The sequence below is a fragment of the Vidua chalybeata genome, chromosome 29 (assembly GCF_026979565.1).
Source record: "Vidua chalybeata isolate OUT-0048 chromosome 29, bVidCha1 merged haplotype, whole genome shotgun sequence".
Classification (NCBI taxonomy): Eukaryota; Metazoa; Chordata; class Aves; order Passeriformes; family Viduidae; genus Vidua; species Vidua chalybeata.
In genome coordinates, this window is record NC_071558.1 from 2,803,096 (window position 1) to 2,823,845 (window position 20,750).

At 64.7% G+C, this 20,750-nt stretch overlaps 1 protein-coding gene across 1 annotated transcript; it reads right to left on the minus strand.

Annotated features, from left to right (window-relative positions):
- Nucleotides 1-224: 224 nt before the first annotated feature.
- Nucleotides 225-18,691, minus strand: BCAN (brevican). Its single transcript, XM_053966910.1, is given in 16 exon segments — nt 225-739; nt 837-1,019; nt 1,806-1,950; nt 2,307-2,389; nt 3,762-3,920; nt 4,081-4,188; nt 6,247-6,331; nt 6,333-6,694; nt 6,866-6,985; nt 7,622-7,885; nt 9,825-10,118; nt 11,237-11,364; nt 11,457-11,631; nt 11,764-12,156; nt 12,244-12,345; nt 18,447-18,691. Coding segments are annotated over 15 exon segments (2,619 nt in total). The 5' UTR covers nt 12,338-12,345; nt 18,447-18,691; the 3' UTR covers nt 225-713.
- Nucleotides 18,692-20,750: the final 2,059 nt, after the last annotated feature.

Sequence of the window (20,750 nt, forward strand, 5' to 3'; positions counted from 1 at the left end):
GGGCACTCTGGGGGGTGTCTCCCTGTTTCTGAACCTCCTGGGGGTGTCTCTGTGCCCAGTGCTGCTGGGATGTGGGGCATTTTGGGTGGTGTCTCCCTGTTTCTGAGCCCCCTGGGGGTGTCTCTCCACTGCTGCCACGCTCCATGCTTTGTGGCTGTGCAGCCCCGCCAGTGCCACCCCTGTGCCAGCCCCCCCCCGCCCCGAATAACCAGGTCACCACTCTGTGCCATCTCTTTACTGGTTTTAATACCCACAGAAGCACGGAGAGGGGGTTTGGGCAGCGTGCACCCACTCCAAGCCTGCTGCAGCAGCTTCTGCCTTTCCAGGGAAGTGCAGAAGACCCCCCCCACACCTCTGCATGGGTGCCGAGCTGCAGCAGAGCTTGGATGTCCCCATGTCACCCCCCAGGACGAGGACAATAGGCTGGGGGTGATGCTGGCACGTTACTGCCGTCCCCTGCCCGCGCTGTCCCCCTGGATTCCAGCTCTGCCGTGACTCTGGGGACAGAACTCCTGCTGTGCTGCATTTTGGGTCACTGTCGGCTCCTTTCAAGGGGCTCTTTAATCTTTAGGATTTCTTTGTACAGGTAGAAAACAAACAAGGGGGCAGACACCCAAGAGCGAGGTTCCACTCCACGTCGGGCTCCCAGTGCCGTCCCCATCCGCACCAGTCCGGGGCTAGGGGAGGCGGCGGCCGCTCGCCCAGGGACTCACTCAGTTGTTGGGGGGCTGAGCCACGCCTGGGGGGGGGGGGGGGGGGGACACAACAAGTGCCAGGTGAAGGGAGATCTCCATGGGGGGGGGGGGGGGGGTTCTGGGGGGGAGCTCGCCACTCACCAGGACGGCAGGCCAGCTGCGGGGGCTCCCACGTGCCGTCCTCCCGGCAGCGGATGACGGGCGAGCGGCGCGGGGCGAGCCCGTGCCGGCACTGGTAGCGCGCGGTGGCTCCGATCTCGTAGCGCTGCTTTGGTTTGCCAAAGGCGCGGGCGTTGCTGAGGGCGGGGGGGGGCCCGCACTGCACTGCAAGGGCGGGGGGGGGGGGGGGAATGGGGGTCGGCTCATTGCAGTGGAAGATGAAACAAGAAGGCCTGATAGGTACGATTGCCTAGCGGGGGGTCGGGAAAGCGCAGAGAATGCGAGCCAGATTGAGACGAAAAGGAGCTCTGAGATGACAGACCTTGGCTGCTAAGTAGCTGGTGGGCAGTGGTGCAGCTGGCGGAAGAAAACTCCCTTTTTTGACCCACAGACAAAGCAAAGGGTCAGATAAAGTGTTCTGTCCCTTTCCTCAAAAACGCAGAGTTTTTCTCACGCTTGTAACCCTCCCCTGAAGTAAGATGTGTCTGTAATCCCGTTGGTCCGAAGTCCTTTTCCACACCCACCTTCAAGCCCCCTTGATGAGGTGCACCCGAGAAGCCGGGGCCGTCTTCTTCTTCTTTTTCTTTTGCCTCGCTCCCTCTCTGCTCTCCTGGACCCTCTCTTGGACCCTCTCTTGGACCCTCTCTTGGACCCTCTCGCTCTCTCGCTCTGCCCCCACTCCTCGGGGCTTGCTTCGGGCTGCGCCCGGCAGCTCCGAGCAGGGCCCCCACAATAAACCAGATATCCTAAGCCCGGGCTCTAGAGATCTCTCATCTCCGCCTGTCCCGACCGTCCTGGACCAGCGCTCGCCACAGTGGAGCCCCCCCGCCGCCCAGCCCGGAGCGAACCCCAGAAAGCCCAAAGAGGCTGAGGCTCGCCCGGGCAGGGCTCGTTTCCCCGCTGTGGAGGTGGTGAAGCCCCTCCCCGGGGTGCCGGGGCAGCGCAGCTTACCCAGCCCCATTTTGCAGGTGTAGGACAGGTGGTAGTTGCAGGGCACGTCGCTCCACTGGCCCCCATCGTGCCACACGATGACCACGCAGTTCTCCCCGGAGAGGAAGTAGCTGTCGGGCTGCCCGGGGTGCCAGTTCTCGTAGAGCTGGGGGCACAGGCGGGACGGGGTGCGCGGGGCATCCCAGCGCACCCCTCAGCTCTGGGGGTGGCCCGGCAGCCTCCCGGCCGTGCCATCCCCGCCAGGAATAAGGTGCCGCCTCCGTGCCCCTTGGCACGCCTTTGCCGTACAGTTTTGCTGTTGCCCCTTGGCACGGAGGACCCCAAATGCCAGGTCTGGCTCCCCTGGGGACGCTCAGCCAGGCGAGGCAAGTGCCTCTTGTTTGGGAGCCTCAAAGCCCGGCCCCGGGGCTGCGCCCCGGGGCTGGGGAAGGATAATGAGGTGCCGGGGGGGTGGGTGGTGCCCCCCTGCGAGGGCACACGGGGGTTGGCAGCCCCACTTACCAAGGGGCTCCCGTCGGACCACTGGAAATCCCCCTCGATGGTGCGGTCGTTCAGGCCGATCCACTGGTATTCCCTGTACTGGTCTGGGGGACAGGGGGTGCGTTTGGGGGGACAGGGACACATCCAGGTGCCACCTGTCAGGAGGGGGCTGAGCGGCTGCTGGAGGCTGAGCTCGGGGAGATTTGGGACCTGGGGTGGGGGGGGGGTGTCCCTCGCCCTGCAGCGGGAAGGTGCTGGGAGGTTTGGGGACAAGGGGGACCCCCGAAAGGGACATCGGGGAACCGCTTTACCCCTCACCCCCGGAGAGGCGGGACAGGGCCGGCCGGGAGAGGGCGGCAGAGCCCCGGGACCCGCCTGTCCCCGCCTGTCCCCGCCTGTCCCCGCCTGTCCCCGGCTGTCCCCGGCTGTCCCCGCCTGTCCCCGCAGGTCCCCACCCGGCCCTGCCAGTCCCCACCCGGCCCTGCCAGTTCTCACCTGGCCCTGAAGGTCCCAGCGTCTCCCCGTTGGTCCCCACCTGTCCCAGCTTGTCCCCACCTGGTTCTGCTGGTCCCCAACTGGCCCTGCAGGTCCCCACGTGTCCCTGCCAAGTCCCTGCAGGTCCTCACCTGTCCCTGCAAGTCCCCACCTGTCTCCATCAGCCCCTACCTGGCTCTACCAGTCCTTTTTCTGGTCCAGCCAGTCCCTGCCTGTCCCTGCAGCTTCCTGTGAGGTCTCTCCCTGCCCCTTCTTCCTCCACCCTCGTGTTCCTTCAGGCCTCTTTGCTCTCTGTCCCATTCCCACGACACTTGTCCCCTGCTCTGCCTTCCCCCCATCCCTCCAAGGCTGATTTCAGGCAGGTTATGGCTTTGCCTTCAAATTTATGTGCACACACCCAACCCTCTGCTGGTCTGTCCACCCATCACTGGATCGTGGCATTTTCTTGGAACAGGCCTGTGAGATCATCGAGTCCAACCATGCCCAGAGCCAAGGGCACCACTGTCCCCAAGCGCCACACCCACAGGTCTCTTAAATCCCCTGGGCAGTCCCTCCTCCCTCTCCACGGAGGAATTTTCCCAATATCCGACCTAACCCTCCCCTGGTGCAACTTCTTCTGGTCCTGTCCCTTTTCCCCTGGGAGCAGAGCCCACCCCCCAGGCGACTCCACCCTCCTGTCAGGGAATTGCAGAAGGTGAGAAGGTCCCTCCCGAGCCTCCTTTTCTTCAGGCCGAGCCCCCTCCAGCTCCCTCAGGTGCTCCTGGTGCTCCAGAGCCCCTTCCCCAGCTCTGTTCCCTCCTCTGGACACATTCCAAGGACTGAACCTGCCTGCTCCCATGTCTCTGCACGAACCATCCATCTTCCTGCGTGTCTGTGTGTCCATTCAGCCCTGCAGGGCTGGGCTCTACCTTGTTTCGAGCTCAGCCCAGCCCTGAAGGTCCCTGAAGGGCACAGCAGGAGGGATGCAGCACTGTCACATACCGTTGATGAAGTCCTGCTCTTCGGGGGTCAGGATGGTGGCCAGGTGCCCCCCGTAGTGCCTGCACTGGCTCTCTGCATCCTCCCAGCTCCTCCGGGTGGAGAAGTGCCTGTAGCAGGCTCCCTGGAAGCTGTCCCAGCCGGGGCTGCACCTCCGCAGGGCTGAGCCACGCCGGGGAGCACGGGGGAGAGAGGAGAGGGTCAGCGTGGAGCCCAGCTCCCCCCAAACTCCTGACTGCCCCCATTTGTGCCTCCCAGGCTGCTGGTTCAGACAGCAGCGGGAGCTGGGCAGCGTGGCCAGGGTGGCACCCAGGGGACTCACGTCTTTCACAGCTGCTGCCTCCGTAGCCAGGCAGGCACAAGCAGGTGAGCTGGGCGCCGTCCTCCACGCAGGTCCCTCCGTTCAGGCAGGGGTTGGGGACGCAGCCACCTGCAAGGCACACGCAGGGCTCACCGCAGAGCTCAGGGAGCTCCTCAGTGCCCAGCAGCGCCGCAGCCTCATCCCTGCAGCGCCCCACGGCAAGCAGGTCTCTCAGCTGGCTCCTGGGGCCACCGGCTCTGGCGCAGGTGAAGGTCTCAGGTGTGCCAGGATGTGCCCGGAGCAATCCCACACTGCCCTTCCACCACCGGGTGTGAGCGGCCCAGCAGGCCTGGCCCAGAGCTGGCCACACCCGGGGTTTTGGCCTCCCCCTAGAGCACAGAGATGAGAGCTGGCTGCTCTTTTCTCCCCTTCGCTGGGCTCGTTGCCACGCCAGCCCCTGGCCCACTCCCCCTGCCCAGGGCCGGCTCCTGCTCTTCCCTGGAGTGGTGCAGTGTTTTTTGGGAGGGAAGCATGCCGACCATGAAAGCTTCTGGCACGTCCCAGCCACGTGTCCTTGGCCTGGCAGCAAGGTGACTGCAGGCCTGTCCCTCTGGTGTCACCTCCAGCCTGGCCAAGGCTGAGAACTCAGCCAGCACTTCCCCACGAGCCCGTTACGGTCGTTAGTGCACCCAGAGCACACCGTGTGCTCCCAGCCCAGCTCACGAGGGTGATGAAGGGCTGCTGCCAGCACCAGCCCAGCGCAGACTCAAAGTCCTTGACCCACTCCAGCCTAACCATGCCTCATTTTATGGTCCTCGGCTCTGTGGAGACGTGACAAGGGTGATGCTGCCACCCTCCCCCCTCCCCGGGGAGCGTCACCTCCCCACGAGGTGCCGGTGGCTCGCTCGGGATGTGCAGCTCATCCCCAGCAGAGCGAGGCGTGGCACAGGATGAGTGATCCAGGGCCCTAACGTCGCATGGCTGGCTCTTCCTGGGCATCTCCCCTTGCCAAGGCAAAGGCGGCCACGCCACGGGCTCTGGCCGCCCTCCACAGAGCCTCCTTCGTGCCACGGGACTGGGCAGGGCACTGCCAGAGCTGGGGGGGGGGGGGGGGGGGGCAGGGACCCCACAATGTGCCCCCCGCTGCAGATGCCCTTGCAGGGAGCGGGATGGGGCAGAGGTGGCAGGGCATTGGCAGCGGGACGGGCACTGGGAGCAGCCCGGGGGGGGCCAGGGTGGGGCTGGTGGGTGACACCCACCCGCAGCAGGTCGTGTTCCCCTCTGCTCGCCCACCCCACCCACCCTGCGGGGGGGGCTGTGGGCCACAGGGGACCGCAGTGCTTCCAGGCTGCTTGGCCACTGAGAGCCGCACGAGGCAGGGGGGTCTTGGGCGGGGGGGGGTTCTGCACCCCATGAGCCATCAGTGTCCCCCACGTCTCCCCCTGCTCGTGCCACGCAGCGTCCAGCCCCCACCCCTCCTCCCGGGGCAGTGCAGGGTCAGTGCCGGGGGGCCACATGGAGGGTGCAAAGCAGCCCCAGCCCTCCCAGCCCTCCCAGGTGTCCCTGGCACCCCACTCCCGGGGGCGGGCGGGGCCGGGATCGGGGGATTAGTTCGTCAGTGGGAGAGGCGCAGGGGCAGCAGGCGCAAGGACGAAGGGCTCGCCGAGATGCTTGTTCTACAAAGCTTTTAATTCCCTTTATTAGTACCACGGTTAGTCAGAGCAGGGACTGGGGCCGCCTTTTGCTTATTGGGCTTTTTCATGGAAACAGTCATTAAAACACTTCACAGAAGTAGAAGAGATTTAAGTGCATGCAGAGATCGGACCAATTTGTTTGACAAATATGTGCTTCTCCAGACCTGTAACCTTCCCTTACCCAGCTGAGGAGGAGAGAGAGAGAGAGAGGAGACACGGACAGACAGACAGACAGAGGTAAGCACAGCGTGAAGGAAAGGTGTTGGCTATCTCTAGTGCCAGAGAGCGGCCAGGACGGCTGCCCCGAGGGCAAGGGTGGCACGGCGGGGACCCCGGGCCGAGCAGGCGCCCGCCCCGACGCTGGCCCGCTCGGTGGGCAGGGCGGGCAGGGGCACAGCCGTGCTGGGGGCTGGGTCCCCCACTGGGGTCCCCGGCAGGAGCACCCCAGAGGTGTCAGTACGGGGAGAGCTGAGGCCATCCCTGCGGGTCCCACCTGCTTCTCCGGGAACGGCTGTAAGGAAACCCTCCACGGTGGCAATGGAGGGAGCGGGTTGCTCTTCCTCCTCCTCCTCCTCCTCCCTCCTCCTCCTCCTCCTCGGAAGCTGCAGCAGGCATCCCGCGGTGTGTGCCCGGCGGTGGCGGTGCAGCCTCCTCTCCTGCCAGGGCCGGTGCGCTGCTGCTGCCAGGCAGCTCTGCGTGCCACGGTGTCACTGCGGGCACAGTGCTCCGGTCCCCCGGGGCCGCAGGCGAGGGGAGCCACACGGCTCCCGACTGCTCCTCTCCCTCCTCCTGCGGCTGCGAGGGCGCAGGAGGCAGCGGGGACGCCCCGGGGCTTTCCACCACGTCTCCCGAGAGCTCGGCGTCCTCAGCGGCAGAAAAGGGGGTGCTCGCCCCGCCGGACTTGTGCCCGCGGCGGGGGCTCCCACCGGCTTCTGGGCTCTCTGTCGAGGTGGCAGAAGCGGCACTGGTTGGCGATGTCCTGCGGTGCCCGGGTGGCCCAGGGCTGGCAGGGTGGGCCGGCCGCCCCAAGGCGTCCCGCGGACGGTCTGGGCGCTGTGTGGGGGCGACGGGGCTGGGCGGAAGAGGAAAGCCCTCGGGAGGCTCCGTGTCACCTGCTGGGGCACCGGTGGGTCCCTCTGGCTCCATGGGCTGGCCGGGGTCTCGCCCTCCGCCCGGGCTCTCCGCCGATGCGCTGCCAGGGCCCCTGCCCGGCGCTGCTCCCTGCTCCTCCTCTGCAAAGGGCAAGGCAGAAAGGCAGTGAGCCAGCCGGACCACAGGGCTGCGGGCACCCGCCTGCACTGCCGATCTTGCTCGCACAAAGGCGTGCGGGAAGATGGGAGCGGCCCCGAGCCCGTGTGTGACGCTGTCCCCGCTGAACCGGCGCGGCTGACTGAGCTCTGAGCGCTCCCACTTCGCTGCGCTGGGAGCCGCGCTCAGCCCCTCAGCGCTGCAGCTCGTGTCCCTCCAGCTGCCAGCTCCCTTCTCCAGCTCCTGGCGCTGCTAAACCCTGGTCCAGCACAGACCCTGCATGCTGGGACACGCAGATGTCCCTTTGTCCCTGCACAGCCCTACAGCACGACACTTGGAGCCCCGGCCGCGGGTGCTGCCTCCAGGGGAAGGACAGGGACAGCTGGGGTGACCCAGGCACCCTCAGGGGCCTCTGACCTCTCCTTGTGCCTCCGCTCTGTGGCTGCTCTCTGTGTCCCAGCCCTGGCACCACCACAGCAGCTGCTGGACCTACCAGCGCGGGACAGTCCCCCGCTGTCCCCCATCCTCCTCCGCAGGGGATGGGCTCCCCAGCTTAAATGGGACACCTGCCTCGGGGGTGGCCAGGGCTCTGGGGAAAGGGGAGGCAGAGGCGGGGTGACCTGAGGACACGGAGGTAGCTAGTGGGGGATGCCGGGGCCCTGGCCCCAGGGCGTCTTCAGGGGACTGGCTCGGCTTTCCCACATCAGTGTCCTCAAAGAAAGGGACGGCGTAAATCGCCCCTCGCGACTCAATCTCCACGTGCGCTCTGGGCAGCTGCAGCTCCTCCAGCTTTTCTGCCACTGTGACAATCTCCTGGAGGAGATTCTCCTCGGGCTCTTGGGCTTGGTATTTTCCTGCAGCCTCAGGGAAAGAGTTTGTCCCTTCTGTGGGCAGAAAGAAAGTGGGATATTACTGCCCTGTCCTGGCTCCGCAGCACTCAGAGATGACCTCACCCCATAGCAGGCCTGGAGCCTTGGCACCCCAGTAGGGACCCAGCTCTCCTCAGCCTCCCCTTCCCCTTCTAGATGGGGCCAGCATGGGGGAGGATCAGGCCCCCCCAGGTGCTTTGCAGAGCTGGCAGAGCCAACAGCCCCAGCAGGAGCCGTGGTGGGGCCAGATCCTAAACCCTGCATCCCCCTCCCTGTGGGGATCCTTCTCTACACCCCCATCCCCACCCCGGGGAGGGCAGACATGCACGGGGAGTTAGTGGGTTACAGGGGGTGTGGAATCACGGCACGGGTCCATCCTGCCTAACCCATGGCTTTCCCTGCTGAGAGATGGGGAAACCGAGGCACAGAGATGCACAGCATCCCCACACTGTGAGCCCCCACGGCCCTGAGCAGACACACGGAGATGTGGGGTCAGGCAGGAGGAGTGGAGGGAAAACTCTTCTTCCTTCTGCGCCCGTTATCCTGCCAGCCTCTGTGCTGCCTCACCGCTCACAGGCAGCACCTTGCTGCTTCCCACAGGTCTCCTTCCTGCCCGCCATCCCCCCAAACCAGCCCGGCAGGCTGTGTGCCACAGCCCCAGGGACCCAGGAGCGCTCCCCAGGCCAGCAGCCCTGGGGCATGAACCCTCCTGGAGCCGTGCCCACGGAGCCCATGCAGACCAACGTGCCACGCAGGACACCCCTGCTCTGTCACAGTGAAGTGGCACCAAGGACTGAGGACAGGCAGGGCCTCCCTGCTCTGCCACAGCGTGTCAGCATGCACTGCTGGAGCCATGCAGAGCATCCCTGCACTGCTGGAGCCATGCAGAGCATCCCTGCACTGCTGGGGCCCTGCAGAGCATCCCTGCTGTACCAAGAGATGTCAGCATGCACTGCTGGAGCCATGCAGAGCATCCCTGCACTGCTGGAGCCATGCAGAGCATCCCTGCACTGCTGGGGCCCTGCAGAGCATCCCTGCACTGCTGGAGCCATGCAGAGGACTCCTGCACTGCTGGGGCCCTGCAGAGCACCCCTGCACTGCTGGGGCCCTGCAGAGCATCCCTGCTGTACCAAGAGATGTCAGCATGCACTGCTGGAGCCATGCAGAGCATCCCTGCACTGCTGGAACCATGCAGAGGACTCCTGCACTGCTGGGACCCTGCAGATCATCCCTGCACTGCTGGGACCCTGCAGATCATCCCTGCACTGCTGGGGCCCTGCAGAGCATCCCTGCACTGCTGGAGCCATGCAGAGCATCCCTGCACTGCTGGGACCCTGCAAAGCATCCCTGCTGTACCAAGAGGTGTCAGCATGCACTGCTGAGCCATGCAGATCATCCCTGCACTGCTGCGACCCTGCAGAGCATCCCTGCACTGCTGGGACCCTGCAGAGCATCCCTGCACTGCTGGGGCCCTGCAGAGCATCCCTGCTGTACCAAGAGATGTCAGCATGCACTGCTGAGCCATGCAGAGCATCCCTGCACTGCTGGAGCCATGCAGAGCATCCCTGCACTGCTGGGGCCCTGCAGAGCATCCCTGCTGTACCAAGAGATGTCAGCATGCACTGCTGGAGCCATGCAGCCTGCCCTACCGAGGGGTGTCAGCATGCAGTGTCAGGACCATGCAGGTTATGCCTCCCCTGTCAGGGTCTATCGGCATGCAAGGCATCCCTGTCCCAGCACGGCGGGTTCAGACGGTATCAAACACCCCTGCTCTGCCCCGACAGCGCAGCACCGGCACAGGGAACACCCAGGGATCCCAGCACAACCCCGGCCCTGCAGCACCCCCGGCCCTGCCGCACCCGCCAGGGACGTGCAGCCCCGCCCGGAGGCTTCCCGAGGCCTCCCACCGGTCCCTGCTTGGGAGCACCAGCGGGCCGGGCGTGCCTCTCTTTACCTCGGAAGCAGTACGCATCGTATCTGCTCTGGGCATCGGGGAATCCCGTCTGGTTGCGGAAGAGGAAGATGGTTTTGACGCCGGGCAGAGCCCCGCCGCAGCGCTCCCGGGGGGTGACGATGGGGTAGCGGACGCTGCCGTCGGCCAGCCAGCCGGGGCTGCAGGCGTCCAGCCCCGCGTTCCAGGCTGCGTACAGCTGCCCCGGGCTGGCCAGCTCCGCGCCCAGCGCCCGGCAGCGCTGCGCCGCCTCCTCCAGCGTGAACCTGTCCGGGGCCGTCTCCAAAAAGATCTCGCCTGCGGAGGGAGGAAGGAGACGGGAGTCAGAGCTGGGGAGGGGGGCGTGGGCTGCGGGAGCCCCCGCAGCTCCTCCACTCTCTGCGTGACCCCAGGAGCGGAGATGGAGACTGCAGTGTGTGGAGGAACACCGGGGGCTGGAGGAGAGCTGCCTTCTGAGTGCTTCCCTGCCTGCATCCCTGCCTGCATCCCAGTCTGCCTTCCTCAGTTCTTCCCTGCCTTCCCCAGTTCTTCCCTGCCTTCCTGCCTGCATCCCTACCTGCTTCCCTGCCTGCCTTCCTGCCTACACTCCTCCCTGCATCCCTGCCTGCTTCCCTGCATCCCTGCCTGCATCCCAGTCTGCCTTCCTGCCTGCTTCCCTGCCTTCCTGAGTTCTTCCCTGCCTTCCTGAGTTCTTCCCTGCCTTCCTGAGTGCTTCCCTGCCTTCCTGCCTGCATCCCTGCCTGCTTCCCTGCCTCCCTGGCCATGCACAAAGCCACAGTGCAGGCACTGGAGCTCTCACGCCACGTGGGGTTGATTCCCACCCTTGCAAGCAGAGCTGAGACTTTGAAGGGGACTGCAGAGGAGCAGGTCCACGCCCTGCACTGAGCAATCCACGCGTGGCACATTTCTAAGGAGGCCCAGCGAGCAGCGTGGTGAGGCTGCACGCTCAGGAGGGCTGGGCACCGCTGCCCCAAGGCACAGCACGGATCTACCCCCACCACTGCACCTGCCTCCCTGTCCCTCACCCCTGCCACCTGCCTGGCACCACCCGACCGACCCCACAGCAGCTGCCACCGCCAGTGGGGAGCCCCAAAGGAGGGACCAGCCACCCCCAGGCAGCCCTGCATCTCATGCACAACCAAAGCCCAAACCACCCAAGAGAGCGTGCTGCTGCTCTGGGGCAGATCACTGCGGGCACACCCCAGCCCGAGCGCTGCCTGCTGCAAGGGACAGAGCCCCACACCCCACCAAAGTGAAGCAGGAATGCTTTAGGAAGCAGCACAGCAGGTCCCCACACCCGAGAGACAGAACCTGCAGCTCAGGGCAGCTTTTTCACTTGGGTTTGCAACGGGTTACGGGGGCAAGTTAGTGTGGGAGCAAAAGCAGAGGAGGGCAGGAGGTGGCACCACGGGCACCTGGGAGGTCCTCAGCGTAGCAGTACACATCGTACATGTCCTCCGGGTCCACCACTCCATAGTTCCTCACCCCAGGGAAGCCGTTCATGTCTCCGTAACAGGCCTCACGGGGTGTCTGGATGGGGTACCTGAGGCAGGAAAGCACAGGGCAGCTGGTGACTCGCCGGGGAACCACCGGGCGAGGCCGCGGGCACAGCGCCTGGGCAGCTGCGGTGCCCACCTGACGGTCTGGTCGGCGATCCAGCCGGCGTCACACTGCTCGTAGCCCCCCAGGTAGGCAGCGTAGAGCTGCTCGGGGGTGGCGATGCTGGCACCGATCCTGGCACAAGCTTCCTGCGCCTCGGCAAAGGTGTAGGCGTAGCGCATGGAGCCCTCCCGGTAGTGGAACACCACCCCTGGGGGCAGACACGGCCGTGGGCAAGGGGCTTCACAGCAGCCCCCCGCCCAATGCACCCAGGGGAGCGTTTGCAGAGCCAGGAGAGGGCCCCAAGCGGCCCCAAATCCCACCGCTCGCCACCCTGAAGTACCTTTGACTTTGACATGGAGGATGTCGTGGCCGTCCTCGATGCCGTGCTGCACGTCGCAGCGGTAGATGCCCGAGTCGTTGGGGCGCAGCTCGGTGAGCAGCAGGGAGGCGTTGGTGTAGCGCTGGTGGAAGATGGGCAGGGAGGCGCGCAGCCGGTAGTCCTCGCTCACCTTCACCCTGTGCCCCCGAGCTACCAGGATCTCCAGCTCCCTGCCCTCAGAGATGAAGGTCCACTTGACCCGCGGCGTGCCCAGCACCGCCCGGCGGCCGCCCGTGACGGCGGTGGGCTGGGGGCCAAGGTAGCTGATGAGGCAGGGGATGGTGATGTCGCCTGCCAGCACGGCGTCGAGGGCTGGGTGCCGTGGGATGGACACCTGCAGAGCCTTGAGGTCCTCTGGGTGGGAGAAGAGAGGAGCCGTGAGCAGGGCTGGTGTGACCCCCGCTACAGGGCATCAATGGGGCACGCGTGATGCCGAATTACCTGTGCCATCTCCGGGGCCAAACGCCTCCGGGACCGCCGTGGGGACAAACGCCCAGAGCAGCAGCAGCAGCGGTGGTGGGAGGGCTGGGGCCATGCTCTGCCCTGCCAGGGGGAAGCAAAAAGCACCAGGTGTGCTTAGAATCCATAAAAGCACCAAAAATCTCCCGTCCCTGCGGGAGGGGAAGTGGCTGGGGAGATCCCCCAGACTGTGAGGGGGGCATGGGGTGATGGATGTGGCATTGGGGCACGAAGGGAAGGGAAGGGAAGGGAAGGGAAGGGAAGGGAAGGGAAGGGAAGGGAAGGGAAGGGAAGGGAAGGGAAGGGAAGGGAAGGGAAGGAAGGGAAGGGAAGGGAAGGGAAGGGAAGGGAAGGGAAGGGAAGGGAAGGGAAGGGAAGGGAAGGGAAGGGAAGGGAAGGGAAGGGAAGGGAAGGGAAGGGAAGGGAAGGGAAGGGAAGGGAAGGGAAGGGAAGGGAAGGGAAGGGAAGGGAAGGGAAGGGAAGGGAAGGGAAGGGAAGGGAAGGGAAGGGAAGGGAAGGGAAGGGAAGGGAAGGGAAGGGAAGGTGCCCTGGTTCACAAGAGGAAGAAGACAACATGAGCAACCAGGAGCATTGGCTGGGAGCCACTGGGTGCCATCCAGCCCCTCTGACCTTCCCTGGGAGCTGGGTCCCCTGGGGACAGCAGAGTCCAGCCCGGCCTGGCGAGCAGAGATGGGCTCAGCCCGAGCGCTGGCAGCAGCGGGCAGGGAGGCAGTGCCAGCACCGGGGCTGTGTGCCCGTGGTGCCACCGTGAGAAACCTCAGGGACGGTTGGGCCAGGAAACCTCAGCAGGTGTTTGCTCAGGAGAGAGGTGCTGGGGGAGGCGAGGGAGCAAGCAGGGCACACGGGTGTGCAGGTGTGCACACGCGTGCCCTGCCAGGGGTGGCTTGGGGAGGGAGCTGAGGTCAGCGAGCAGGGAGGGACAGCCCGGAGCACACAAAGCCCGGGGCAGAGGAGGAGGGAAGGAGCAGGACGGCTTCTTTGCCATTCAGCTCACGCCCGAGGCTCCCCCGTGCGCGGGCTGGGAAAAGCAGGGCTGACCAAAGCAGCCATTATGTCCCGTGCCTCTCTCAGGCTGCCGGGCACAAAGGGCTCTCACCGCTGGGCTGGGGACCCGTGCTGAAGGGAGAGCCCAGTGGCCAGCGCTGCCATCACCCAGCCCTCTCCGGGGAGCAGCACAGGGGGTGGCAGGCACATCGTGGGGGGCTCTGCGTGTCCTTGCAGTCTGGCTGCTCTTGCAGCCGCCCAGAGAGGAGGCTGCTGCTGGGAATGTGGGGAAATGTCCCTGCCAGGTGCACTGCTCCAATACCCCCTCACCCCTCTGCAGAGGCTCCTTGGGGCTCCTCAGCCTCCCGTGCCAGGGATGCATCGTGCCATTGCCTGGGGACAGAGCAGCCTGAGGCTCGGAGCAGTTTGGAATTGATGAGCTCTTTGTGCTGTATTGATTTCAGCAGCCACAGAAGCAGCTGGGGCCAGGTGCAGTGGCTGGCTGCAGGGACAGCCTGACGGGATGCTGCCCTGGTCACCTGTGTCCCTCCTCGAGCTGTGCTCCCAAAGTGTGCCCAGGGGAGCACTGCTCCGGGGAGAGGGTGTGAATCCAGCCCTGGGCTCCCCACACTGTGCATGCACACCCCAGCACCAATTACCACGGATGGGCAGCCCCTGGAGCCATGGTCATACAGCCCTGGCACCACACACGGTGGGTGCAGAGCCTCTGGCAGCTCACACCATGGAGGCACAGCCCCTGGCACCACAGATGTACAACCCTAGCAGCCCACACCATGGACACACAGCCCCTGGAACCACGGATGTACATTCCTGGTACACATTCCTGTGTACCCAGGGCTACACAGCCCCTGGCACCACGGATGTACAACCCTGACACCACGGATGTACAACCCTGGCAGCCCACACCATGGACACACAGCCCCTGGAACCACGGATGTACAACCCTGGCACCACGGATGTACAACCCTGGCACCACACCCCATGGGTACACAGTCCCTGGCACCACACACCATGGACACAGAGCCTGAAAGCACACCGCAACACCCTGGCACCATGGATGTACAACCCTGGCACCACAGATGTACAACCCTGGCAGCTCAAACCATGGGTACAGAGTCCCTGATACCACACACCATGGACACACAGCCTCTGGAACCATGGATGTACTACCCTGGCACCACACACCAGGGATGTACAACCCTGGCAGCTCAAACCATGGGTACACAGCCCCTGGCACCCTGGCACCACGCACTGTGGATGTACAGCCCCTGGAGCCATGGTCATACAGCCCTGGCACCACACACCATGGGTACAGAGTCCCTGGCACCACACACCATGGATGTACAACCCTGGCACCACGGATGTACAACCCTGGCACTACACCCCATGGGTACAGAGCCCCTGGAACCACGGGTGTACATCCCTGGCATCACAACCCATGGGTACAGAGTCCCTGGCACCACACCCCATGGATGCAGAGCCCCTGGAACCACGGATGAACAACCCTGGCACTACACCCCATGGGTACAGAGCCCCTGGCACCACACACCATGGATGCAGAGCCTGAAAGCACACCACAACACCCTGGCACCATGGATGTACAACCCTGGCACCACAGATGTACAAGCCTGGCAGCTCAAACCATGGGTACACAGCCCCTGGCACCCTGGCACCACACACCACGGATGTACAACCCTGGCACTACACCCCATGGGTACAGAGTCCCTGGCACCACACACCATGGATGCAGAGCCTCTGGAACCACGGATGTACATCCCTGGCACCACACACCATGGGTACAGAGCCCCTGGCACCACGGATGTACATCCCTGGCACCACACACCATGGGTACAGAGTCCCTGGCACCACACACCATGGATGTACAACCCTGGCACCACGGATGTACAACCCTGGCACTACACCCCATGGGTACAGAGCCCCTGGCACCACACACCATGGGTACAGAGCCCCTGGAACCACGGCTGTACATCCCTGGCACCACACATCACGGGTGTCTAGCCCACAGCACAAGGCACTACGCATGTACAGCTCCTAACACCAAAAAAAAAACCACCCCTGGCACCACACCCCGTGGGCATCGACCATCCAGTGCAGACCACAAACGTCCCCTTCCCAGCAGGAGCGGCCGAAGCTGGAGTGCCCAGGAGCTGGCCAGTGGTGCCAGGGCCAAGCCAGGGGCTTTCTGTGCTCCAGACAGATATTTTGAATGCAGCCCCATGGTTCTGGACCAAGGGACAAAACCCTCCTGCGTGGCAGCCGTGGCCAGGCTCCAGTACGGGGGCTGGTGCCACCCCCTGGGCAGCCAAGCGAGGGAGGCTTTTGTCACTGGCACCTTTTCTTCCCGTCCCCAAGGCGCCGTGGTGGCGGGGTGAAAGTCCCGGGGAGGAAATCCAAGTGATAAAATTCCACAGGAATTGGGCAAGCTGGAGGGTCTGCTCTCCTCCTGTGCCCATCCCTGACTGTGTGCTGGCACTGGGAATGGGGTGTGGAAAGGGTTAAACCCAGTTTCAGCCTGCCCATGGGTGATGGCCCCAGGTCCTGGAGTCCCACGATGGCGAGAGACTCTCAGACGTCAAGTTTGGGGTTTGGGGTTGGATTTTTGCGCTGGCTATTTTTCCTGTTTTGCCACAAATGGAAAATCTTTCAACCCACAAGAGCCGAGGGAAAAGCTGAGAGCAGGGCTAGGCAAGAGCAGCCAAAAAAGGTTGAATGGTTATAATGGCAGCAACTCGAGTGAGCTCAATTGTCCCAGAGACCTCAGAGCTCGGGAGCTGCCGGGATCAGACAGACACACAGCCACGCACGTGGCAGGGCCAGCTAACCTCCATTTCTGTGGGAAACCAGCTGGAAAATGGAGCTGAAATCTATTTTGGGACGGGGCTGATCTTCCTTTCTCCCCTGAGCTCGGCCCTGCTTTCAGAGCTGGCTCCTTGAGCACGGCACCTGCAGGACCTGGGGATGCAGCAGCTGGTCCGGGGCTCAGCACAGGAGCTGCTGCGAGCGGATGTCCCTTTTCATGTCCGGAGAGGGGTTTTCTGCTCCGCGGCCGCTCTCCCCTGCGCGTGATGGTTGCTCATGCCGCCTCCCAAGGTGCCCTGCCAGCCCGCAGCGGGCTGGAGGAGGAGGGAGCGGAGCGGTGGCTTTCCAGGGATGCTCAGCTGCAGAATGAGTCAGCAGCCTCCGGCACAGCCTGGCCCCGCTCCAACCCCGTCCCCACCAGCCAAGGGCTCCGGACACGCCGCTGCCGCCCCGGCCCCGCAGCCCCGGCCGCGGTTCGCTCCTGGCGGCTCCGTGTCCGTCCGTCCCCCCTCCCCGGAGCTGCAGAGCGGCGCTGCCTCCAGGATCCGTCCCCAGCCCCGCGGGGCGGGTGGGGTGCGGCCCTCGGAGGGGTCCCCGGTGGGAGCGGGGCCGTGCCAGGCACATGCCAGCTCAGGGATGCGCGGGCAGCGCCCGGCGGGCTCTTGGCAGCGGCTGCTGGCAGAGCTCAAAGGCCGGAAGCAGGTGGGGAGAAGGGGGGGTTCCCTGCAGCTGCCAGGACCCCTCGCCCCCCGAACGGGGAGAAAGGGACTCCTTGTTGCAGGGGGGTCCGGGAGAGCACGGGGAGGGTCCCTGGGGAGATTCAGCCCCACACGGAGGAGCGGGGAGGGGGGAGCAGACCCCGCAGGAGCCGCCAGGGACACAGCAGCACGTGTAGCCCTGGGTAAGTGTGTCACACGCACACGTGAAAGGTTTGCACACCCATCCCCGCCTTCCCAGGCTCTGGCGGGGAAACTGAGGCACGAGGTGGGGCGGTAGTGCGGGGTGGAGGGTGGGGGTCCCTGATTTCAGCACTGCAGCTCAGGTGGGAGCCAGCCCCACTGCCAAACTCGCATCTCCCCCCTCCCAGCACAACATCCCCCCATCTCCCAGTCTCCCCAGTCTAAAACCATTCCCTAAAATGTCCTGCGCACCCTCGCCCTGCCGTGCCCGAGCCCAGGAGCTGCAAAAGGCTCCAGGCTGGGCAGAGCGAGGATTCTCCCACCCCCCGGGCGGCCAAAAGGAAGAGCAACAGGTTCTGGGTTGGGCTGAGATGGGAGAAGTCGGCGTGACAGGAGCAGAGGTCCCTGGCAGGGATGCTCAAGGGCAGCCCCTTCATCCTGGGGACTAAAATGCTCGGGCTGCGGGAGGGGAAGAGGGCTGCAGGGAAATTCCCTCTCCCCGGGACACCCCCGGTGGATCTGGGGTTCATAGTGGGGCTGATGGGTTGGGAAAAGCCATGAAAATCCTGAACAATTTCCCCCCGGCCCCTCCTGCCTCCCGCACTGGGACACCAGCAGAGAGAGCTGGGGGAGGACAGGGAGAGCCCCTACAGCCATCCCAAACCTCGGGCTCGGCCCCAGCCCCCCCGGCACCGGGCAGCTTTGCCCCTCAGCCCAGCCCACCCCCACGGGGAGCAGCGACACGAGCGGGAAGGAGTGGGGGGAGCCGGATCCCTACCCAGCTCCGTGCCTCAGTTTCCCTTTGCACTGCTACCCTGACTGCAGCCTCCTTGGGACAAGGAGCAGACACTCTGCAGGACAAACGGAACACACCAGCCCCATCCTGGATCCCTGGCCCCTCTCCCAAAACGAGGTTCCTGTGGGACCAGCTGCTGAAAGAGCCCGGAAAATTCCCTTTCTGCCGAACCGCTCGGAGCCCCGCTGCTGGAGGGGCTGCGGGCCGGGCTGGGCTCCAGGCTGCAGCAGCCGGGCAGCACCAAAGTCCTTTCTCCTTCCAACTTCGCAAGAGCCCCCCCCCAGCCCCCGCTGTGCCTCCGGCGCTGCGGAGCCGCTCCGAGCTGCCCCCTTTAGAAGAAGCTGGCAGCGCGGTGCCGCGCTCGGGAGGGTCGGCGACAAGGACAAACCTCCCCGAAGCGGCACCCGCAGCCCCGAGCTGCAGGACAGGACGATGCCCCGCGCCCCCCGCGCCCGCATCCCGCGGGGAAAAGCCCCGGGAAACCTCTCGGCATCCCCGCGCCGGCTCAGGTCTCGTTTCGCTTTCTGCCCCGTGCGGAGGCGAAACGCGATATCGGAGCGGAAAGCGCACTACGGCAGCGCCCCGGGGGCACCGCAGCGCCCGGGCCGGGGCACCGGCGGCCCCGGGCGCTCCCCGCAGCCCACCTGGCTCCGTGCGTGGCGGCAGCCCCGCGCCGGGGGCCGCTCTGTGCGGCGGGGGGGACGGCAGCGCCGGCGGGGGCTCCCCTGGCCCGGGGTCCCGGCGTGGGGCTGAGCTGCGGCTCCTCCGGGGCAGCGCGGGCAGCGGGCGGCAGCAGGTTGGCAGGAGGGCTGCGAAGGAGCTGCACCGGGCATAAGTGCAGGCACCGAGAAAAGAGGCTTCTCTGTGCGTGTGTCCGTGTCCTCCACTCCGCTTTTTTTCTTCTTTTTTTTTTTTTTTTTTTTCCTCCCTTCCCCTTTCCCTCCTCCTTTTATATTTATTCCTTCCCCTAATTAAGAAAAAAAAAAAAAAAAAAAAGGTACTACCGTGTTGGCAGGCTCCTCGTCCCTCCCCGTCCCTCCCTCCTGGCAGCTGGCAGAGCCCGCACGAGAGGAGGATGCTCAGCCCGGGCACGGTGTTAACCCAGTGCAGCAGAAGTGGGGGAGCAGAGGATGGGGGTGTCCCCAGCACGGACCCCGCCGTGGCACGGGAATGCCCTTGGCGTGGTTATTCCTGGGATTTGGCAGCTCCAGCCGGGCGGGGAGGGGGCCGCGGGCGGGGGTCCCGCTAGCCAGCAGAGGCTTTGTCATGCAAAAGCTCTTTTGCTGCGGGGCCGAGGTGGGTTGGAGGCACCCCTGGAGGAACCCAGGGGCTTTGCCAGCCCCGAAAGGGTGGTGGGGGCAGCCAGGCCCGGCCCGCCAGCACAGCGCTCGCAGCCAAGTTCCGTCCGGCACAGAGATGCCGTGCCTCAGTTTACCCACCTGCACCCGCATCAGGGCCAGGATAATTTATGCATCTTTAGGCTGCAATGCCTAAAATCTTTGCTCCTGCAGGAATGGTGGGGGACATGGGCGCCCCGTGGTGGGCAGCTGGCAGCACCCAGGAGCTGGCATCGGGGATTTTTTTAAAGCAGATCTCGCTGAAACTTTCCCTGGCACGGAGCATTCCCCGCCCGGGGGGGCGGCGCGGAGCCTGCCAGGGAATTGCTCGGGTGAGTTTGCAGAGAGCCGCAGCTCCTGAGCAGAATTAATCATCTGTCGCCCTGGGAAATAATTGCAGGCGGCAGAGGCGGCCTGGGCAGCGCGGCAGTTCGGGGGGGGGCAGTGGGTGATGATCGGACAGTCACACTCACACTCACACTCACACTCACACTCACACCGCAGGACACTCACACACTCACACCGCAGGGCTGGACACTCACACTCACACTCACACTCACACTCACACTCACACCGCAGGACACTCACACACTCACACCGCAGGGCTGGACACTCACACTCACACTCACAGTGCAGGACACTCACACACTCACACCGCAGGGCTGCACACTCACACTCACACTCACACTCACACCGCAGGACACTCACACACTCACACCGCAGGGCTGGACACTCACAGGGCTGCACACTCACACTCACACTCACACTCACACCGCAGGACACTCACACACTCACACTCACAGGGCTGCACACTCACACTCACACTCACACCGCAGGACACTCACACACTCACGCCGCAGGGCTGGACACTCACAGGGCTGCACACTCACACTCACACTCACACTCACACCGCAGGACACTCACACACTCACACTCACAGGGCTGCACACTCACACTCACACTCACACCGCAGGACACTCACACACTCACACTCACAGGGCTGCACACTCACACTCACACTCACACCGCAGGACACTCACACACTCACACTCACAGGGCTGCACACACACTCACACTCACACTCACACCGCAGGACACTCACACACTCACGCCGCAGGGCTGGACACTCACACTCACACTCACACTCACACTCACACTCACAGTGCAGGACACTCACACACTCACACCGCAGGGCTGCACACTCACACTCACACTCACAGGGCTGCACACTCACAATCACACTCACACTGCTCAGACACACTCCCACTCCCACTCCCACTCCCACTCCCACACTCCCACTCCCACTCCCACTCCCACTCCCACTCACGCTGCTCCCACTCCCACTCCCACTCCCACTCGCTGCTCACTGCAGGCCGGGACACGCAGGGCTGAAGGCCCAGGGCTGCCCCAGCCCCCCCTCCCCAGAGCCACCCCCGGGGTCCGTCCTGCACCCACGGACGGGGAATCCACGCACGAATGCTCGGCCTGGGAAGTGCCTGCTCAGCAGGAGCCTCCCCACCCTCACTGGGAGGGTGAAAAATGTCTATTTTATAGATTGGCTTTTTGCAAATCTTACAATGAATATTGTGTGTGTAAGGTTGGAAAGTTGTG